Source organism: Halichoerus grypus, chromosome 5 (assembly GCF_964656455.1).
Source record: "Halichoerus grypus chromosome 5, mHalGry1.hap1.1, whole genome shotgun sequence".
In the NCBI taxonomy this organism is placed as follows: domain Eukaryota; kingdom Metazoa; phylum Chordata; class Mammalia; order Carnivora; family Phocidae; genus Halichoerus; species Halichoerus grypus.
In genome coordinates, this window is record NC_135716.1 from 68,772,532 (window position 1) to 68,792,500 (window position 19,969).

General features: G+C 42.3%; 2 protein-coding genes across 13 annotated transcripts in view; one reads left to right on the forward strand and one right to left on the reverse strand.

The window, feature by feature from the left end:
- ASPH (aspartate beta-hydroxylase) overlaps nt 1-5,258 on the forward strand; it is a 213,776-nt gene extending 208,518 nt beyond the window's left edge. For all 12 annotated transcript variants that reach the window (XM_078072343.1, XM_036082466.2, XM_078072349.1 and 9 more), the window contains one exon: nt 953-5,258. In XM_078072343.1, the coding sequence (XP_077928469.1) occupies nt 953-1,103 (151 nt within the window). In that variant the 3' untranslated portion in view covers nt 1,104-5,258. The remainder of the gene's footprint in view (nt 1-952) is intronic.
- The window catches only part of CLVS1 (clavesin 1), a 174,979-nt gene continuing 159,801 nt past the window's right edge, over nt 4,792-19,969 (reverse strand). The window contains exon 6 of the mRNA XM_036082475.2: nt 4,792-4,929. Within this exon, the coding sequence (XP_035938368.1) occupies nt 4,842-4,929 (88 nt within the window). The 3' untranslated portion in view covers nt 4,792-4,841. The remainder of the gene's footprint in view (nt 4,930-19,969) is intronic.

Consider the following 19,969-nt stretch of genomic DNA (forward strand, 5'->3'; position numbering starts at 1 on the left):
TCAAGCTAACATTTTCTATCCTATAATTTTAATTATTTGCTGATCTGTGACATAAAAGTTCAAATGCCTGAGTGGAATTTTAATATCTAAAGAAAATTTCCTAGTAAAAATTCCATCTTAAAAAACAGAACTCAGCATGCAATATATTGGCAATTAATGCCTATTTTAACAAGAGGAGAACATTAGCATGAGCAATAAACTTTCTTTGAATTTGAAAGGCATTGTGTAATTGCCCCTGCGCATTTCTCTCTTGATTGCTTTATTTAGACAAGCACTTGTTTAGGTCTTAGCTCCTATACACATATTTTACGAAGTAATGCTGGAGACCCTAAAGGATGTTTCGCAGCATTGACTTAAAATATTCCAAGGATAACCCACTTGCACTGCAGATGACATTAAAAATATAAACAAAATTCATTCCCAATCTGCCCTTCCATTAAATGGAACTTTCTTCCATAAAATGGAACTTCAACAAATGGAAGGGGTTGAGAAAAATCACTTGGAGATGCGATGGCCCCGTGCCAAGTAGCCCCCAGGGCACTGGGAGGCCTGAGCCCAAGTGTGCTACCCACAGGTCTAGACCAGTCTCTGAAAGGCCAGGGAGGATAGCATGCAGGCACTGACCAGGACGTCACCGTGGGCATGAGCCGCCGGGGCACGCCTTTGCCTGCTTGCCTGCCTCAACAAGCCTCACCTAGGCTTGGGCCAAGAATAATTGCAGGGCCTGTGATAAGGTCAGTCTGCCCTTTGCACACTCTTAGGGCTGAGCATTGAAAACTGTGTTCATGGTAAAAATCCCGAAATTCTTTCTTAATCACCAAGGGAAGAATCCATCTCGGCTTCGTGTTCCAATTTTCTGGCCAGATCCCAAAGGTTACCGTGAAAGTGCCCATCTCTGCACGTAGCCAGGGATTGGTTCTCAGGCATCTGAATCCATGTTTTTCTGTTCCAGGACATGGGAAGAAGGCAAGGTGCTCATCTTTGACGACTCTTTCGAGCACGAAGTGTGGCAGGACGCCGCGTCTTTCCGGCTGATCTTCATTGTGGATGTGTGGCACCCAGAGCTGACACCCCAGCAGAGACAGAGCCTTCCGGCGATTTAGCATGTCATGCAGGCTTGGGACACACTGGAGAGAGGCTGCCTTGCTGGCTCTGTCTCCTTGGGTGTAGGGGTAGAGGTTCCGAGTCTGAGGGCCCTTCATTCCCTTGACGGGCAGCTCCCAAAATTCTAAGGCTCCTCCTAGGGTTAGAAGACACTAAATGGAATATTTTGCCTTGCTGCAATTCACGTAGAAAGCCCCCTGCTGTCTTCATCCCACGACAGCACCCATCCGATGCCGTATTTCCAGTGAAGAGATGAGAGCTTCTGCCTTGTCAGCCAAAGATATTTTTCCCACTTAGAAGAGGCGTGAATCAGTGTACAATGAGAATATATGTAGAGACTGTGAATGGATCACTTCAGTAATTTTTCTATGCAATTATATTTTTCTAGGGTAGCTAGGCCATGTTTTTCATCATGTACCACTACTTTTTTCTTGAGTTTAATAGTAAGCTGTGTAAATGCTTTACTTCTAGCTGCTTAATGGTGACTTCGCCCGTGAACTCAGACTTCCCTCTTTTAATTATTTTTAGTAAAAGACACTCATAAAGAAGCAATTTTATTTTCCTGATCCAAAGGAGAAAGATGTAATTATGCTGATGTCTGTGAACCGTATTGCTTCCCACCCACTGAGACTGTTTGCTTTCTTATCTTCATTGAAAGCCATTGTCTTAATGTCTCTCCTCGCCATGCACATGGTAGAGATGCTGTCTTTCCAAGAGGAGCTTTTCATCCTGAAACAGGACATGGAGTCATTTTATCTTGAGTCATAAAAGTGCCACCTATAATTTCTTTTAATGCCAAGAATTAGAACGTGAAAAAAAAAAAGTAACATTTCTCAAAGTAAAAATTTTCTCTCAGGGTCAGGTAGATAGGTAGCTGCTAGGACATCTGGCTCCTTGGCCTCTTTGGCATCTGAGACAGGGCTGGAATCCAGAGTCTCTTTGCCTATTGTAGATCCCTGTGAGCGAGGAGGTCCTTACGTGGATCCCCATCACAGCTTTGTAAAAATATGAAAGATGGCAGAGCAGAAGACCGAGAATGCCAGGATCTTAGTGCTGGGTTTAGGATTGCCTTCTTCTCTGAAAGAGTTTGGAAGACTCTTCCATTTCCCTGGCTTGAGAAACTTCTGCCATTTAAATATAGCTTAGAAGTAGCAGTTGTTATCCATAGTTTAGCTTTAATAATATCCACAGCATAGAAATAACAGTTGAAAAAATGGTCTTGCCTACTTATTCCAAAGACAATCAAATTATTAATTTAGAAGGGCATTAATGTATTAAATATTGCATGTTTCCAATCAAACTAGAAATGTTAGCTATATGAATGTAAGGCTATTCATGCACCTGAATTTTAAGCCAATATGAACAAAAATGCTGAAGAAATGACACAGAGGTTACCAGATTTCATTCAGGGGTAGAAAAAAACACTCGTGCTTCCTTTCCATCTAAGGACAAAGGAGGATGCTTTCTTTATCTCTTTTAAAAAGAGTTCTTTACCATCGAAAGGTACCCTTTTTGCTTGACATTAGCTTCCAGTTAGAAGGGTTTGCAAAATATTTGTCCTGTTCCCTTCTGTTTTGCCAAAAACAATCCCACTAATATAGATGAAGAAGCATGTGAGGAAAGTCTCCAAATTAATTACCAAAGTCCCGAAGAAAAAGCAAGCTCTTGAAAAATCAAAAGGTGCTGTGTCCTTCAGTATTTATTGAACAGAAGAAATGACTGACAAAGGACAATACAATCCAATGCTCATGTAATAACATTCATGTCACTTACTGAATTTGGTTCTTGGATGTATATTGCATACACATAAAGAAATTTAAAGTATAAGTTGTCAATGTTAAACCATCATCTTACATTCATTTAATGAAATCATGGCATAGAGTAAAAACTAGCTCTTAACTTAATAATTATAATATGGTATTTAAAATCAGGTCACTACAGTAGGATTCTAAATATTGCCAATTGAAAAGCCAGAATTATTACTGTTGCAAAGTGTTGGCAATAATCAACTCCAATAGCATTTTAAATACTTGGATCCCACAACTATTTTATAAACCCAAGTCATAAAATGGATTTTCTAATTCACTTTAATTCTTTATCTCTCTTCCCTATGTCATGGAATATAAGAAAAGTGTTTCAGTGACTGCATGGGTAGAATTATCTCAATGTTACTATTTTGTTATTTGAAATGTCTACACAAAATGGGTTTTATTTATACCATGATACAATCGGTTGAGAAATATTTTTAATTCTATTTCAATTTTATTTCAAGGGTGGAATACAAAAATTACTTCTCTTATTCTCCTCTGCCAGTAGAAAAAAAAATTAAAACACTAGATTCATTGAGAAAGAGATGTAATAAATGGTTAAGATTAGTAATAATATCTACTGAGGGTGATTATGGCCAGTCGAATCACCTTTTTTCTCTGAATTTTTTAGCTAACCCTCCCAAATCCTGAAAACATACAATCATATTTTTCTGCCCATTATCAACTAAAATATTTTTTATTTGACATTGAGCACCAACTGGTCCTACTGATAAATGCCCATGTCATGTGGATGGCTGGGAGGATAGGAGATGCCTTAAGACACACAACTCGTTTTTGGAAACGTGGCACAAGTAAGGATATCTTATCCTATGTTATCTGTTTATTTAATTTCCTTTGAATGGATAGTTGGGGACTCCATTTCTAAGGAGAATAGACAAAGAAATAAAATGATCTTTGGCATTTTATCCCACATTCCTAATCTTCTCTTATTGTCAGTACTTGCATATTTAGCCATAGTTAAGGGTCTTCCTCCATGATTGGTACCTACCCTCTCAGCAACAGCCAGCTCCCTTCTCCACACCTTTAGCTGGTTGCGGGAGGGTGGGGGAGTTAAATGCTTTTGTAGCACTTTTCTTGCCTGTAGTGACCCAAGTGAGGCAATTTGAATGGAGCCATTAATCACTGACAAGTGTTTTCAATGAGGCCCCGCCCCCCCTCCGCAATCTCATGTTGCCTGTGGGAAGTCACATTATTAAGATGAAATAATCGTATTTCAAGTTGTGTGTGTCTTCGTTTAAAGTCCGATCATGGTAATCAGCTGGTAGCCTGACAAAAGATATGACGTCAAAATCATTCTTGCAGGATCTCAAAATAAGCAAACTCTGCAAAGAGCCAGACCTATAAGAACATGCCCTTGGGCTGAACAATTCAATGCTGGTGATGAGGTCAAAGAAAATAATTCAGTAAGAATGGAAATTCCTGGAGATACTACTGTCTCGGGGCTCTGCACTGCATTGAGCTTGACAATTGGGTCTGCACAGTTTCATTCTCATGTATCTACTTGGAAATGCACTTAATCTTAAGTCACAAAACCTGGGGAGGGTCTCTGCGGTACCTCAGAAAACTCCTGGTACTAATGCAGTGTGTGCATCAAATTTAGTTTTTCTTTTTTTCAATTCATTTAATACCATAAATATGGGGGAGGAAGAATCATGTTTACATGACTGCCTTGCTTCACCTCCAGTCCCCTCACTGAAAAAAAAAAACAAAAAGCATCTCTCAAGTCCTTGTTCAAACTTTGGCTGCTCAGACCAATGGCTGGTGACAGTTATTACTAGATGGCAGAAGTGGAGGGCCTTACGTCAAGCGGAACGCACGTGTCTGTGTGGGTCAGTTGCTCATGTGCTTCCTGGGTGGCTGATACCACTGAAGGCTGGCGATCTGCGAGAGCATGGGGTGACTCGGGGTTCAGTCCAGAGCCAGGAGTGGCTGAGTGTTCTCATTCTCTCCCTTCTCCTCATGTTTCAGGGTCCCAGCTTCTACCACAGACTGAGATCTAATAATAGGGGAAGGAGAAAGATACAATTACAGACAATTCATGGTGGCAACAATTTTGGAATCTTGGAGAACATTCAGATTTTATGTTCCCCTTATTAATCAAAACACTCAGAATAACTATATAATTTTCCTCCTTTTGGTATCTCTCTTTTCCTTGCTTTTTTGCCTTCTACATCACATATTTGTGGGGAGAAGCGTCTTAGAAACTTCTTTGCCGAGATCTCTAATGTTGGTAAAAGCAACACATGTTCTAGCCACAACTCTGCCCCGGTGTCTAAACATTCTGTGGATCGTGAGATCAAATCAAATAAATCTTGTTGGATTTTTTTTAATGTTTCAAAATACTTTTTAGAGGCTTTGTTTCTCATCGTCATAGGAAACTATCATGCATGATGTTAAGACCATGAGGTTTGGAATCAGATCAGTAAATGCAAACTCTGCCCTTTACTGGCTGATGGACCTCGAGGGAGTTCTTAAAACTCTGGACCTTTACTCTCTCACCTGTAAAAGAGAACCATTACCTCCCTCCCACGGTTGTTGATAAGGCCTAAAACTAATAATATTCATAAAGCATTTGGCATGTAATTTTAGTTAAAATTTGTGGAGCATTCTATTATCACTGTTATTGCAATGATAGTAGTGATCTTTAGTTTCTGATATGTCCTCTCGATTGGACAATAACAGTTTCTTTTTTGGGTTTACAACGTGGCTTGAAACTGAAATTATTTTCCAGCTCATAGAGAGAAGGTTACAAGAGATATACATGTGATAAACAATAAATATTCACATACTAAAAAAAAGTATTTCAAGCCTTAGGAAAATGGTTGAATTTGATTGTTCAAATAAGCAAAATTTATATATAATGTGCAGTAAAATGTTACCTCGGGAGTCTGAGTTGCCCAAACCTTCCACATTCCAAATGTCCCTTGACTGGCTCTTCCAAACCCTTGGAGTATCCCGCCTGAAAAAATGTCTTTGTGTGCCTGAGACTTTGGGCCCTGCCATATAGTTTATACCAGCAACATGATTCATTGTGAACGCCTTTTTTGTATGTCCGGGTGTGGGGTCCCACTATGACAGTTTGACCTCTCGTGGGGGCAGGTGGGGAAGGAGGAGCTGAAGACTGCATGCTGTGTGACTGACTCCTCCTTACCAACAGAAATCCCGGACCCCAAGGCGGGGGGGCAGTTTCCCTGGTCGGCCACACCGGTGCGTGTTGTCACACACTGCCGAGGGCATTCAGCTCCGTCAGGACAACTGCAGCTGCCCTCCACGCAATGCACCTTTCTCCTTTGCTGATTTTAATCTGTATTCTTTTGCTGTAACAAACCATAACTGAGTATAACAGCTTTTCTGGGACGTGTGAGTCCTTCTGGCAAATTACTAATACTGGAGGAGGTCGAAAGGACTCCTGAAACAGTATATAATAACACTAATACTTGTTTTGTATGCACCTGGTACCGATGGAAGCTCTTTACATGTATTAACTTACTTCGTTTTCACAACCCTAAGGAGTGGTGCTATTATGATCTCCGTTTTATAGGAGGGAAAAAAACCTAAGGGGAAAAAGCAAGTAGCCTAGGAAAGGCAACACAAATAGATCACACCACTTCTGGGCGTTACGCAGGGCTGCAGAGTTGTTTAGCTGAAATACCTAATGTTCCTTCCACCTCACTGCAAAAATAACTTTGTGCCTGAGATTCTTATCTCCATTCAGGATGTGTACGTACCATAGAACATTTAAAGAAACCAAGAAGCAAATGCATACAGTTGTCTCAAAACAGTCGATTTCTACTAGAAAAATCAATCCAGTCAAATGGTCCGACTTTAGGTACCCAGCCTAACCTTTGAAAGTGAAAGGTGGGGGCGCCTGGCTGGCTCAGTCGCTTAAGCGGTCGACTCTCGATTTTGGCTCAGGTCGTGATCTCAGGGTCGTGAGATCAAGCCCCGCAGCAGACAGACTCTGCGCTCAGCACGGAGTCTGCTTAAGATTCTCTCTCCTTCTCCCTCTGCCCCTCCCTCCCATTCCCACTCTCTGTCAAATAAATAAATAAATCTTAAAAAAATAAAAGAAAAGAAAGTGAAATGGATTCATTTACTCCTGGGACAGGGCAGAGGAAGCCCCAGCTCGGAGTCTAGCTCAGCTATTTTACACATTTCCTATGCGTTTCCTTCTGCTTTAGGGAAGTGCTTGATGTGTGTGTGTGTAGACAGGGGTGGGGTAGAGCAATAGATTTATATCAGGAACAAAAAAGCTGAAAGCCCAGGGCGCCTGGGTGGCTCAGTCGGTTAAGTGTGTGCCTTCGGCTCAGGTTCTGATCTCAGGGTCCTGGGATCGAGCCCTGAGTCAGGCTCTCGGCTCAGCAGGGAGTCTGCTTCTCCCTCTCACTCTCCCTCTGTGCTCGCTCACTCTCAAATAAATAATTAAAATCGTAAAAAAAAAGAAAGCCCAGAAGGCATTAAAACAAGCCTGAAGAACACCAGAGGAACACAACTGGCTGTTCAGGCCAGCTCCCTCTGGCACCTCAGACAGCTGCCTGCTTCGTCCTCAGGCCCCGGGGAGAGTGGAAGATACTGACGGGTGTCCCACTTCGGAGACCTTACGCTGCACTTGTCTTCTTTCAGGCCAGTTGGCTCTATTTTACCACATGGCCAGGGAATCACAGCCACAGCGTGACAAGACACCTTAGTGACACGTCGAGGCTGACCCAATAGGAACTATTCAGTAGGGGGCCATGCAGCCTCTTCTTGAATATATATCCGACTTGAGAACCTCACTCCTCCATGCCCCTAGAGGGGCAACTCTACTGGAAAGTTCTTCCTTACCCTGAACTCAAACCTGTCTTTTTGCAACTTCTACATACCGTTTCTGATTCTGTCTGCTGGAGCCATCAGTGTCCGTGTAATCCACCTGGTCCACATAACCAGCCTTTAAGTGTTTATCTAGTGCCCTCGTCAGCAGCTAGACCCCAAGACCTGACCTTTCACCGCCCACCTGCTTGTATGCACTGACTTTTGCCCCCTATTTTTCCTTAAGCTCTTCTTTCCAGCTTACCTCTTACCTCAGGCACATGAAAGTGGAAACCACCCCTCCGGGGATAGCAGGTGCCCTGACAAGACCTCCAGCCCACACAGCCCACCCAGACCAGCTTGAGCTAAACCCCCTACTGGCGTCTGCTCAGAAGGACCATGGAGTGGCCTCCAGAACTACCGACAACCGCCTTTACTTCATTATCCCAAGGAGGAGCACAAGCCTCATTTACATAACATACAAAATACGGATAGGCATGTTTCCTTAAGGCACATGTGCAACCCAATGCCCATCTCTACACAGGGTGACAAGGATCCGCTTTTTAAATAGTCACCCCAACCCTAACTAAAAGGAACATATCCACCCTTGCTTGGGGAGTCACGACTTTGGAAGTTATTCCCTGTGATCTCCTTATCTGTTGCAGGTCAAGTTTCCTTTGTGTGACAACTTACCTGGGTGCAGTGTCTACCTGCGACTCACCAAGGAGCAAACTCACGTTGGTTCCGTGACACCCTCAACCCTCTCCCTGCCACCACTGAGGCTAACCAGATTCCTCTTTTTAGATTTGCCAAGATTTCTAAAATTACCACTGGGACGCTCTCCTGCAGCTCTTCATCAACTGGTTGCCCACAAGGTGTCACCTCAAAATAGAGTGAAATTATTGCCTCCCTTTTTTTTTTCCTCTTTGTATGCTTCTGTGGAAGCATAGACAATGCGCCTAGAATTGCATTAGCCTTGCTGGCACTCATACAACATAGCTGAGGAAAATTTAGCTATATTTGCATATGCTGCTGGTAAACCATTTCTCTTCCATCTTGAAGGTGCGTGGTTGAGAATTCAATTTCTTCCTTTTAAACTTGGCTCAGATCTCCACCCTATCTCTGGTTTTTTTTTGGATCTTGAAAATTGTTATCCATCCAAATTATTGTCTGTGATTTTAACGAGTATTGGATTTGTTTCCAAACTTTCCCCGCCCCATTTGGGAAGCCACTATGGAAAAAAAAAAATCCACAAATTGTCAAAAAACAAAACAAAAAAAAATTGAATTTTCAAACAGAAATCATTTATTTAGGGCGCCTGGGTGGCTCAGATGCTTAAGCGTCTGCCTTCGGCTCAGGTCATGATCTCAGGGTCCTGGGATCGAGTCCCGCATCGGGTTCCCTGCTCAGTGCAGAGCCTGCTTCTCCCTCTCCCTCTGCCACTCCCTCTGCTTGTGCTCTTCTGTCTATCTCTCTGTCAAATAAATAAATAAAATCTTTAAAAAAAAAGAAATCATTTATTTATACTCATTTACAGCAAGAAATATTTGAGAATGTCTCCTGATATATGCCAGGGACTGTGAGCAAGTGTTCAGGAACCTTACTTCTCTTGTGGAAATATTGCTTCAGTTACCCAGTGTTAGATGCACAAACAGATGTGGGGTTACTGTGATAGACACCCAGAGGAGAGGGTGTTTGGAGGTGAGGCGTTAGCTCTAGCAGGACAGGAAGGAAGGAAAAAGCTATCATTTGCACAGTGACATCATTCACAGTCCCTGTTCAGGTGACCCTCCTTCCTTCCACTTGGGGTCAAATTTAGATCGATGTGATTTCTTTCAATACCTGTACTGACGGCAGGGACACAGAATGCAGGCTGTCTTATCTCAGTCAATACACTGTGTGTCTTGGGTGAGTGGCAGGTAACAATTGAACAATACGGAGGAGCTGAGCATGAGGAACCAAATGAAACATTTTCTTTCTTATCTGTATCTCCCCTGATTGAATAGATGACCGGAGCCTTTTTTACTTTCAGCATGACATAATTCCATTTGCCTGGTCACACGACGGACATTTGATATAAGGAACACACTGCATTGTGAAAGAGTTGAAATTTGGAAAACAGCAAATGTTGCTTTCCTTCTTAAATATCACCCTCCGGACATTTAGCAGAGTCAAAGCACTCTGAGAAGACTGATCACAGGCTCACTGATAAAAATGTCACCACCACTTGTAAACAGAGGGCTCAGAAATGGTGCATTTAGCACATTAACCACGGAGAAGCCACTCGCCTTGTGACTTCCTTGTCCAGGTCACTCTTGGAGGTAATCTCTTCATTCAGTGACTTTGCCTCCCCCAAGAAGCTTAACCCTTCCACTGAAATAAACATTTTAGACTTTTCTCTGGGGTCCTCTTTGCGACACTGAAAGCCAGCTTGACCCCAAGGGCAGACGGGGCGGGGAACGGGGGTGGATCTGAGCTATTGCAGCCCTGGTTATCTCAGTGGCGTAGCAGACTACCCTAACAAAGCCTGCATTCTAGCCTTGATAGCTGAGGTTTTTTTTTCCTGCCATTATATTCATTCTCTCCCTCCCATTCCCTCCCCCTTTCTGCCCTCTACCTTCTCCTTCACTTCTCCAATGTTTGGAACTTTCCCCACTCCACATCATCAAAGGTCTCTAGCCATGGTTGAATTTTACTGATTCTGAAGGCAATTAAATTCCAGAAAGGACAAGATGAAGATGGGAAACATTCACTATGAGCTAGTCCATTCCGCAAAGATCCATGATTGCACTGAGACTTCTGCTCTGGGTCAGAGGTTTATTTCTAAGACTTTGTTTGACTACTTTATCTCGACAGCCATCACCACATAGTCTTCTCACTAATGAACTGCCATGGCCTGGCTTCGGCTTTACAGACCCCGAATAAGCACACAGCAACTCTGCCCTTCAACCCTAGGCATGCATCAAGAGTCATAGGAGACCAGAGATGTAAGGAGCGTCAGAGACAATTAAGTCAAACCCTCATTTAACTCAGGTCCTAACCGCTTGTTTTCCAGAGACCAACCTCATCACTTCACTGGGAAGGACTCCACAGTCCTGGTTTTACTTCTTAAAGTCAAGGATGGGCTTGGTTTTGTGGAATAGCACAGAATTGTCTAATATCCTAGTGAGCCTATATAACGACTTCTAAACAGAAAGAATTTTTTTTTTAATGTATCTTTAAAGAATTCTTCTAAGTAATTCTATTAAGCCTCTTTTTCTCAACTTGTAATTTCAAGTATCAAGGAAATTCCCCTGGAGAGCTCCAGCCTGGGCTTGAATGATGGCTCCACCCCTGGCTTTGTGGTCTTGGGCAGATTCCACCTCCTCCTGTGTAAAATGGAGATATGATATCATGCGCAGTGGGAGTAAAGAGGATTAGATGGGTTGAGACTTGTAAAGTGTTCGGCTAAATGTGTTCATTCATTTTTAGCTTTTTTTAGTCTACCCCTTTTGCAGATAGGAAAATTAAGGTCTGGGAATATTGGCTCTTTTATAAATTGAGCCACAAAGCATGAATTCAACTCAAAGTTCCCATAGCTTCATTGTAAAATTTACAAGAGAGAAATGTGTGTACTCATGCATCGTATAACCTAGCACTAAATGAAGAACTAGCATTTCAAAATTGATAAAGACTAACATTTTAAGAATTCAAAATCAGTGATGAGACTATTCCTCAGGAATGTTAACCTTATGACCTTACCTTATATTTTTAGAAGTAACACAGAAACTTCCATCTGATTAGCAATTATTTATGTAGCTTTTGGTGTAGCATACTTATGGTTATTTTCAACTGCGTAAAGCAATATGAAGCTTCTTTCTACTATAATGCCTTCGATAATGGCCTTGATAAGGAGTTTAAGGAATATTTGCAAGACATATGTTCTGTTCAGCTAACAAACTTTCCATAATCAAAGTCATTCTTGCAGCAACATGATCATGCTCACTGGGAACAATTAATGTTTAATTGAATCATAATCATGAATCATAAATCAATAGATCATGTTTTTAAAAGATAAGCCTAAATATTTCTCACAGAAAGCAGCAAAGCTTTACCTTATCAAAGTGAAGAAATAAATAAACCTTCCTCGACGATGACAATACAATTTGACACATTTACTGAACTGGAAATATAAAGAAACCGATCCATGAAAAATATTCTATTACTCTTGAAGTGAACTATTTTTAGAGAGAGCTAAATATTCAGCTTAGCTCTTGCATATATGTACCATAACTCAAATTTAAATGTATAATGTATTTCTATTTAACTGTGATGGGCTTGGGCACGGCCGACTAGTCTTATAACAAGGAAGAAAGAGCCAAGAAAAACCACATGCACCTTCAGAAAGGATGGAGGCAGTTGCCTTTGTGAAATTAGGCTCACAAGTAAATAGGACTGGAGCAACACTGTCCCACACAGAGCCCTAACCACACGTGGCTGTGGAGGACTTGAGACTGGGCCAGTCTGAATTGAGATGGGCTATAAAGGTAACGTATAAACTGGATTTTGAAGATAGTATTTTTTTTTAAAGATTTTATTTATTTATTTGAGAGAGAGAATGAGAGAAAGCATGGGGGGGAGGGAGGGTCAGAGGGAGAAGCAGACTCCCTGCGGAGCAGGGAGCCCGATGCAGGACTCGATCCCGGGACTCCAGGATCATGATCTGAGCCAAACGCAGTCGCTTAACCAACTGAGCCACCCAGGCGCCCAAAGATAGTATTTAAAAAAACATTGTGAAGTATCTCATTAATACATTTTAAAATTACATATTGAAATCCTAATTTTTGTACATATTGGGTTAAATAAAACATTATTGAAATTAATTTCACCTCTTTATTTTTATAATGTGGCGATAAGACAACTTAAACAGCTTTACATGTGTGGCTCACATTATATTTCTATTCGGCAGCCTTGGTCTAGAGCCTCATTTACTCCAGCGTGCTTGTGGCTGAGCCCAGAGTAATATACTAATCCTTGTTTAGAAATGCATAATCATCTTAAAGGGCCTCGGCAACATTATTATCTGTCATTGCCAAATCCACTGTTCTAAGCTCATTCCATGTATTAACTCATTTGACCTTCCCAATGACACACACAAAGTCCCATGTGACACGAGAGCTATTTTCTGAGTATCACTGTTGTTGCTTGAACTAGAAAGAAACTTCATTAGCTTAGACTCCATTAATTTGCTATCATTTAGATGAAGGTTCACACATACCTTTATTATATCTCTAAATAAACAAATAAAATGAAAAAAGCTTTAGAAAGGAATTTAAACCACCTAAAGAAAAAGAAATAGGTTCTTTCTGCACATGTAGCAAAATTAATATTGACTTTATGTTATGACTGCAGATGTTTTTTGCTATTCTTTATAAGGGACCCGGGAGAAGTGAGCTGGTGGAAGAGTACTAGGCTAAGGATTAAGTGCCTCTCCTCGTTATCGCGTCACTAACTTAACATTAACTCAGGGTGGGCTCTGTGGAGTACCTCACTCAGCTTCTCTGGCCCCACATTCTTCACCTATAAAATGACGATCTTGGATGAGGTAATATATTTAGCCCCAAGATTCCATGAACTCCACCAGACTGGAGTCCACCATTTGTTCTTAAAAATCATTAAATCTTTAGAGGTTAAGCTAATTGACTCAAATCGTCTAAGTACCTCTTGACCTTTGTTTTCACCTCCTTCTAGAAAAGCATAAAAATACTAAAAATGACAAGAGTTAGCCAGACATGGAATGCCTTTCCTGAAGTTAGTATGTGCCCACCGGATTTCGATATCAGGAGTCAAAACGATTTACCTTTTGAAAATATTATTTGCGTCTACAAGTTTCTAAATGTTGAATTCAAAGTGGCCAGGCACTACTTAATAGCTATTTTCCTGTGTCATTGTTCAAGTGTTTTAGTTTATTTAAAACATCTTATTGTGGGCGCCTGGGTGGCTCAGTCGGTTAAGCGTCTGTCTTCGGCTCAGGTCATGATCCCAGGGTCCTGAGATGGAGCCCCACATTGGGCTCCCTGCTCAGCGGGGAATCTGCTCCTCCCTCCACCCCTCCCCCCTGCTGGTGATCTCACTCTCTCTGTCTCAAATAAATAAATAAAATCTTTAAAATAAATAAATTAAATAAAATATCTTATTTCTACACATGATCTGTGCAGGGATAATAGATTCCTGCTGCAGAGGGTAGCTGCCGTGGGACCTGTAGCCACAAAGGGTGCTCCAGGATGCACAAAAATCCCCCTCGGTACTCAGTGAATCTTGTTTGCCACATCTGAACTCTGTCTGAGAATGTTTTGAAAGAGATTTCAACACATGCTTTATTTGGATATTTTTAGAATTATCACCTCCAGGAGAGTTTCCCATCTCCACAGCTGGTTATAATTAGGGTCACCAGCACCATCATCATCATCATCAACAACCACAACCGTTTATTGAACACTTACTGCTTGCCAGGTTTCGCACTAAGTAGTACTTAGCCTGCATTATCTTTGTTTAAACCTCACGATAATCTTCTGAGGTGGGTATTATTAATTCCATTTTGCAGATCAAGACACTGTGCCTTGGAGAAGTTAATTAATTTGCTCAAGATTTTCCTAGTTAGTTGTGCAACTAGAATCTGAACCCAAATATAAGTCTACGATCTCCATGCTTAACACTATGCTATACTGTATAAAAATTATCTAAAACTTAGCAAGAAACCAAAGGACATTATATATATATCAGGAACTGGTAATATTCAAGTTCTCAGAGAAGCATTTCTCCGAGAAGCATTTCTCCTATTGTTATTGACAAATCCAAAAGTCAGCACAATCATCTATTATTTATAAAAACTTGATTTTAGGAGCACCTGGGTGGCTCAGTTGTTAAGCGTCTGCCTTCGGCTCAGGTCATGATCCCAGGGTCATGGGATTGAGCCCCACATCGGGTCCCTGCTCCACGGGAAGCCTGCTTCTCCCTTTCCCTCTCCCCCTGCTTGTGTTCCCTCTCTTACTGTGTCTCTCTCCATCAGATAAATAAATAAAATCTTTAAAAAAATAAAAATAAAAAAAACACTTGATTTTAGGCAAGTGAATGAAATCAGGAAAGGAAATAGAAGAACTTCATTCAGGAAAAAAGTGTTGTAAGAATTATAGTTTATGTGATTATATCTTTATCTATAATAACCAGCAGGATATTTAATAATACTTCAAAATTCTTTCTTCTAAATGTACAGCATTCACGCAAATAGCTGGGAACACCTAGGGAGGAGTGCAGTTGGGTCAATAGGGAAAGGTGAGTAGGGTGGAGAAAGGGAGAAGCTTAGGTTTGACCAAGAACAGAGCTCAGCTGCTAGAAGATGAGCCAGTCCAGGCACCTGGACATGGGGAAGCAGGGCTGGGGAGCCCAGGAAGCCCAGGAAGGCCGTGGTGGAAACTGGCAGCTGCAAATGGACATTCTGCTTAATTTATTTACAAAGGAGTTTATCGCTCTTTATGAAGCTATGCATTCCTGTTATAGTAACTCCCAGTTTCTCAGCTGTAAAATGAGGAGAGAACATTACCATATTCTCCACAGGGCTATGAGAGATAAAAGATATAATAAAGTGCTTGGAGCTCTTTCAAGGAGAAATGATTTAAATCAGTAGGGTTTATCATTTTATTGACACTTTTCCTGAGTATGATCTTCTGAGCATGAACAACTATCACCCTGCTTGTCTGATGACAGAGATAGCCCCTGTCTGCCCACTGAAGAAAACCAAAGACTGCCAACTTAGAACATAGAGATGGAGCAGATTATTTACGTTACAAAAGAATTGTAGCCTTACCGAGGAATTTACTAAAGAATTCCTAAGCAGAGTCACCCTAGGACACCGGAAGTGTGAGACTATTCAAGGTCGTCACTAGTGTTGTTCTGCCCAAATCCTTCCTGGGAACCAAAGGTGTCAGGTTGAGGTCTATAGACGTCTTAGGACCCCATCTCTACCTGAACCAGTCAGCTTTCCCTGCAATCATTCCAAATTCTGTGTGTGTGTGTGGGGGGGGGGTGTTCCCAAGGTTTGAGGAATGGAATGCACCGGCTATAGGTACCTCGATGGGGATTCAGGTGTTCTGAGATGGTCGCAGGAACATTAAAATCATATGTTCTTCACATGCAGATATTTCCGGAGCGGTTTTTTCCAACTCCCAATCATAACTTAAAATAGCATAGCTGCAAATGGCTGCAGGTGCTTGCACCACCTGCTTCGAATGGAGTCATCTTTCATTAGAATTAGACCCGCACAAAGAGCTGCCAGTCAGTTTCAGAGCATCCCTAATTGTTTCTAATTGTTCTCCTCCCTCTGAAATTGGTGGGGCACACCCTCAAAGGAGCTCCGTTGGTAGAACTAGCATATGATGTTCTGAAGCAGGTCGAGAAATACCAAAAGCTGTCAAGAACTAAGACAATGAGGATGACTCATGCTATCTGAGTTTGAAGAGGATGGCTAGAGTTCTCGATAAAAACTACCTTTCATAAAGCTATTTTTTGAGTCAAATGACAGTATGGTAATGGGTCATTTTCGATATTACTCTAGGAGCCTGAATACCAATTTTCTTTCTGAATGTCTGTATCTTCCCCACTCACAATGGGGATTGAGGACAGCACAGGACATGACAAGTGTGATGGACGTAGTTGCTTTTCAACTGGAGGATTGGCAGGAATGGGGACAGATAGCCAAGACAACTGCAATAGCTGGAGAAGGCACATGCCCCCCCAGAAAGGTGCTTTATAAACCCTTGTGGAATGAATGAAGGAATGACACACAAATAGCAGGAGAACAATTGTGATAAAGGAGACAGAGCATTTGACTCAGAAAGAAGAGAACTAAATTTACAACATTTTGCCACCTACTGGCTCTGTCATCCGGGCTAAGTCATTTAACCTCTGTGTACTTCAGCCACGTTATCTATAACATGGGAGTAATCATCTATTTTTATCTATTTTTAAATCTATTTTTTTAAGGTATCTACTTTTTAAAAAATCTGTATATTTTTTAATTATCAAAACCTAAAAGGCTCTGTTTTCAAGAAGGCTCAGGACAGGGACGCTTGGGTGACTCAGTCAGTTAAGCGTTTGCCTTTGGCTCAGGTCATGATCCCAGGGTCCTGGGATCGAGTCTTGAATCGGGCTCTTTGCTCAGCAGTGGGGAGTCTGCTTCTCCCTCTACCTGCAGCTCCCCCTGCTTGTGCTCTCTCTCTCTCTGACAAATAAAATTTAAAAAAAAAAAAAAGAAGAAGAAGGCTCAGGACAAGTCCAGGAACGTGTGTCTCCACTCTGGCCTGTGGGAAAATAGTATAGTGTGGGGTCTTGCCACCTTTAAGCACCTTTAGCGTGGTCCCCAGAGGAGCGGCATGGGCACCCCTTGGGAGCTGGTTAGACATGCAGATTCACAGGCTCACCCCAGACCTATGGAATCAGAAGCTGCATTTTAACAAGATCCTGATGCTTGGTATACATGTTCAGATTTGCAAAGCATTGCTCCAAAGCCCGCAATGCAGAAACCTGCTTTCTTTCATCTACCTCAAGCGGACCTGTAAGGATTCGTCAGGTGTGGCTCATTCAAACCAAATTCCTGATTCTGTCCTCTAGTTTCCTCGATATCTTAAAGAGTTAAATCAGTTCATGAAGTGTCTTACTTATTCCTAGAGAATAGCTCTCAGTTAAGGAATATCTGTCTTCATATCTGAAAAATTATTTGGGGGGAGGGCAGGAAAACATTTCAGACATCCAAGGTTGGGGCACTGAGGCCACCCTGCTTTGCCATCTCACATTTTGTCAGTGTCTATGTCATACAATAAATTCTTTCACAAGGTTTGAGCACATGCTATCCGTTAACTGAGGAAGGAAAAAATCTCTGGCTTCAAGGTACTCACATGAAAGAGAGGGAAGTTAATATAAAAACACCTGCCTGTCACTTCTGCAGCTGTTCATACATTCCAGAGGGCATGCCAAGACTCAGGGGTCAAGTCGGAATGAGGCCTCCCCAAGCTGGGCATCGGTCTAGGCGCCGGGCCACAGGACTGACCCAGTCAGATGACCCGTGATTGCAGAGGTGGTGGGGGCTGACACGGACAACGAAGCATAAGCACATGGGAAGTTCTGGAAACAGAGAAGTGTTGGGAAGCAAATGAATCGAGTCGTGTGATGAAGAGGGCCCGGGGAAAGGGGACATGCTGCTTAGTAAGGGTGTACCTCCAGCGACATTGTGTGTCTGTAGGGGGGACCAGCTATCCCTCCTCATTTTATGCTCTACAAGGAGCAAGAATGCAGTGTTCTCTTTCTAGGACCAATCCACAGGTATTATCTCAATTCCTCCATTTTCAACACTGCAACTCGTTATTCAACTTGGAGGATGCTTTATGACTATAGTTTGCGCTACGTAATAGATTACTATGATTGAACTTGGATTATTGCTTTCCTTTGGTTCAAGTGAAAGGCACTGGCTGATTTTCAAAATAACACAAAAGTCGGATTTTACAATAATGCATCCAGATCTATAGCCTGAACTATGACTTTGGTCAAACACCAAAGACTAACCAGAGGTATAAACACCTGAGGTAAGTGACTATTGTGAAAATATTTTTAATTAATATTACCCCCTTGTTCATTCATTCATTCTTCATTCAAGATGTATGCACTGGACATTTATTTCTGGCCTGCTTCTGATTGAGGCCCTGGGAAACAAAACTGCAAACATGCTACATGCCCCACTGAGTATCCCCTTTGCAAAGCTAAACCCCCACCTGTGGTCTTGTTCCCGGTCACTCTGGCAACCTCCAGGGTATCATTCCACCATCTATCCTCTTTCTTCTATGTCAAATGACAGGATGAGGGCTCAGAACAATGGGCTCCTGAGCATTTGTGTCAGTGACTGAATGCCTTTGCCTCCTTGCAGCCCTCCCAGGCCTACACCCATCCCTCCTAATGCACGAGGCTCCTCCCAGCTTCATTTCCCTTCTTACAAATTGAGATTACATGGTCAAGCCCTTAATCTTTCTCTTGGCCATGCACTGAACTACCTAATAAGATCCAGCAAATCCCAGCCTTGGATGGGCCCAACAATGTGGCTCCTCCATGTCAGCCTTGTCGCTGGTGAGAAATGCAGCTCACACTACCCAGCAGTATGGAGGTCAGAGGTCACTGCATCCCCATTATCACCACTCCCACCTCCCCTCCCCGTCTTAAAACTGCCTTACACCTTCTATGTTTCCCTCAAAGCAAATTCAAGTCCTCCCCAATTTTCCACACACTTTAGTTCATGCAGTTCTGTGTCACCTTACCCAAACCACCTCCTGCACACCACCTTGATCTCTTTGGTAGGACTTGCCTACTTCCTGGGGAAAATAGTAGCCAACAGACCCATGTGAGCTGAGCTCCCCTAGCTTCAGGCCTCCACATTCAGTTGTCTGGTTACTGCTGAGGGATCCTCTTTAACAGCGAGAGACAGAAACCTCCTCCAGTCAGGTTCTGGGTCCTAAGCCGTCTCACTTGCTTGGTGTTACTAATTATGTTCCTATGTCTTCAAGTTCTCCCTCTTGACTGGATCTGTGCTATTAGCCTTGAAATATCCTCCCCTCCCCATTTTCAATAAAAGAGGAAGAAGAGGATGAAGAGAAGAGGAAGGCAATGATGAAGAAGAAAATAAAAACAAAACAAAAGCTATAGTAAAAACACTCATATGCTTCTCCAGATACAAATATCTCCTCTACCTTCACAGCCAACTTTACACAATAATTCCTTCTTTTTTTTAAGATTTATTTATTTGAGAGAGAGAGAGGAGGGGGGGACAGAGGGAGAGAGAGAGAAAGTTTTAAGCAGACTCCACACTGAGCGCGTAGCCCCTCGTGGGGCTCAATCTCATGACCCTGAGATCACGACATGAGCCGAAACCAAGAGTCAGATGCTTAACTGACTGGACCACCCAGGCGGCCCCGCAATAATTGTTTCTATTCTCTGTCTCCAATTCTCACCTCCCATCTGCTTCTGAGGTTGCTGCAATCTCACCTCCACCTATGCGACTCCACTATAGCTCTTGCTAAGGCTACCAATGTGACCTTTAAGTTATTAGGCCCAATGGACACCTTCCAATCTTCATCTTACTTGGTATCTGGCCCAGTCAATTGAGTTGACCACTCTACCTTTCTTGAAACTTCCCTCAATCCCCTTGGCTCTGGGGACACCATACATCTGGT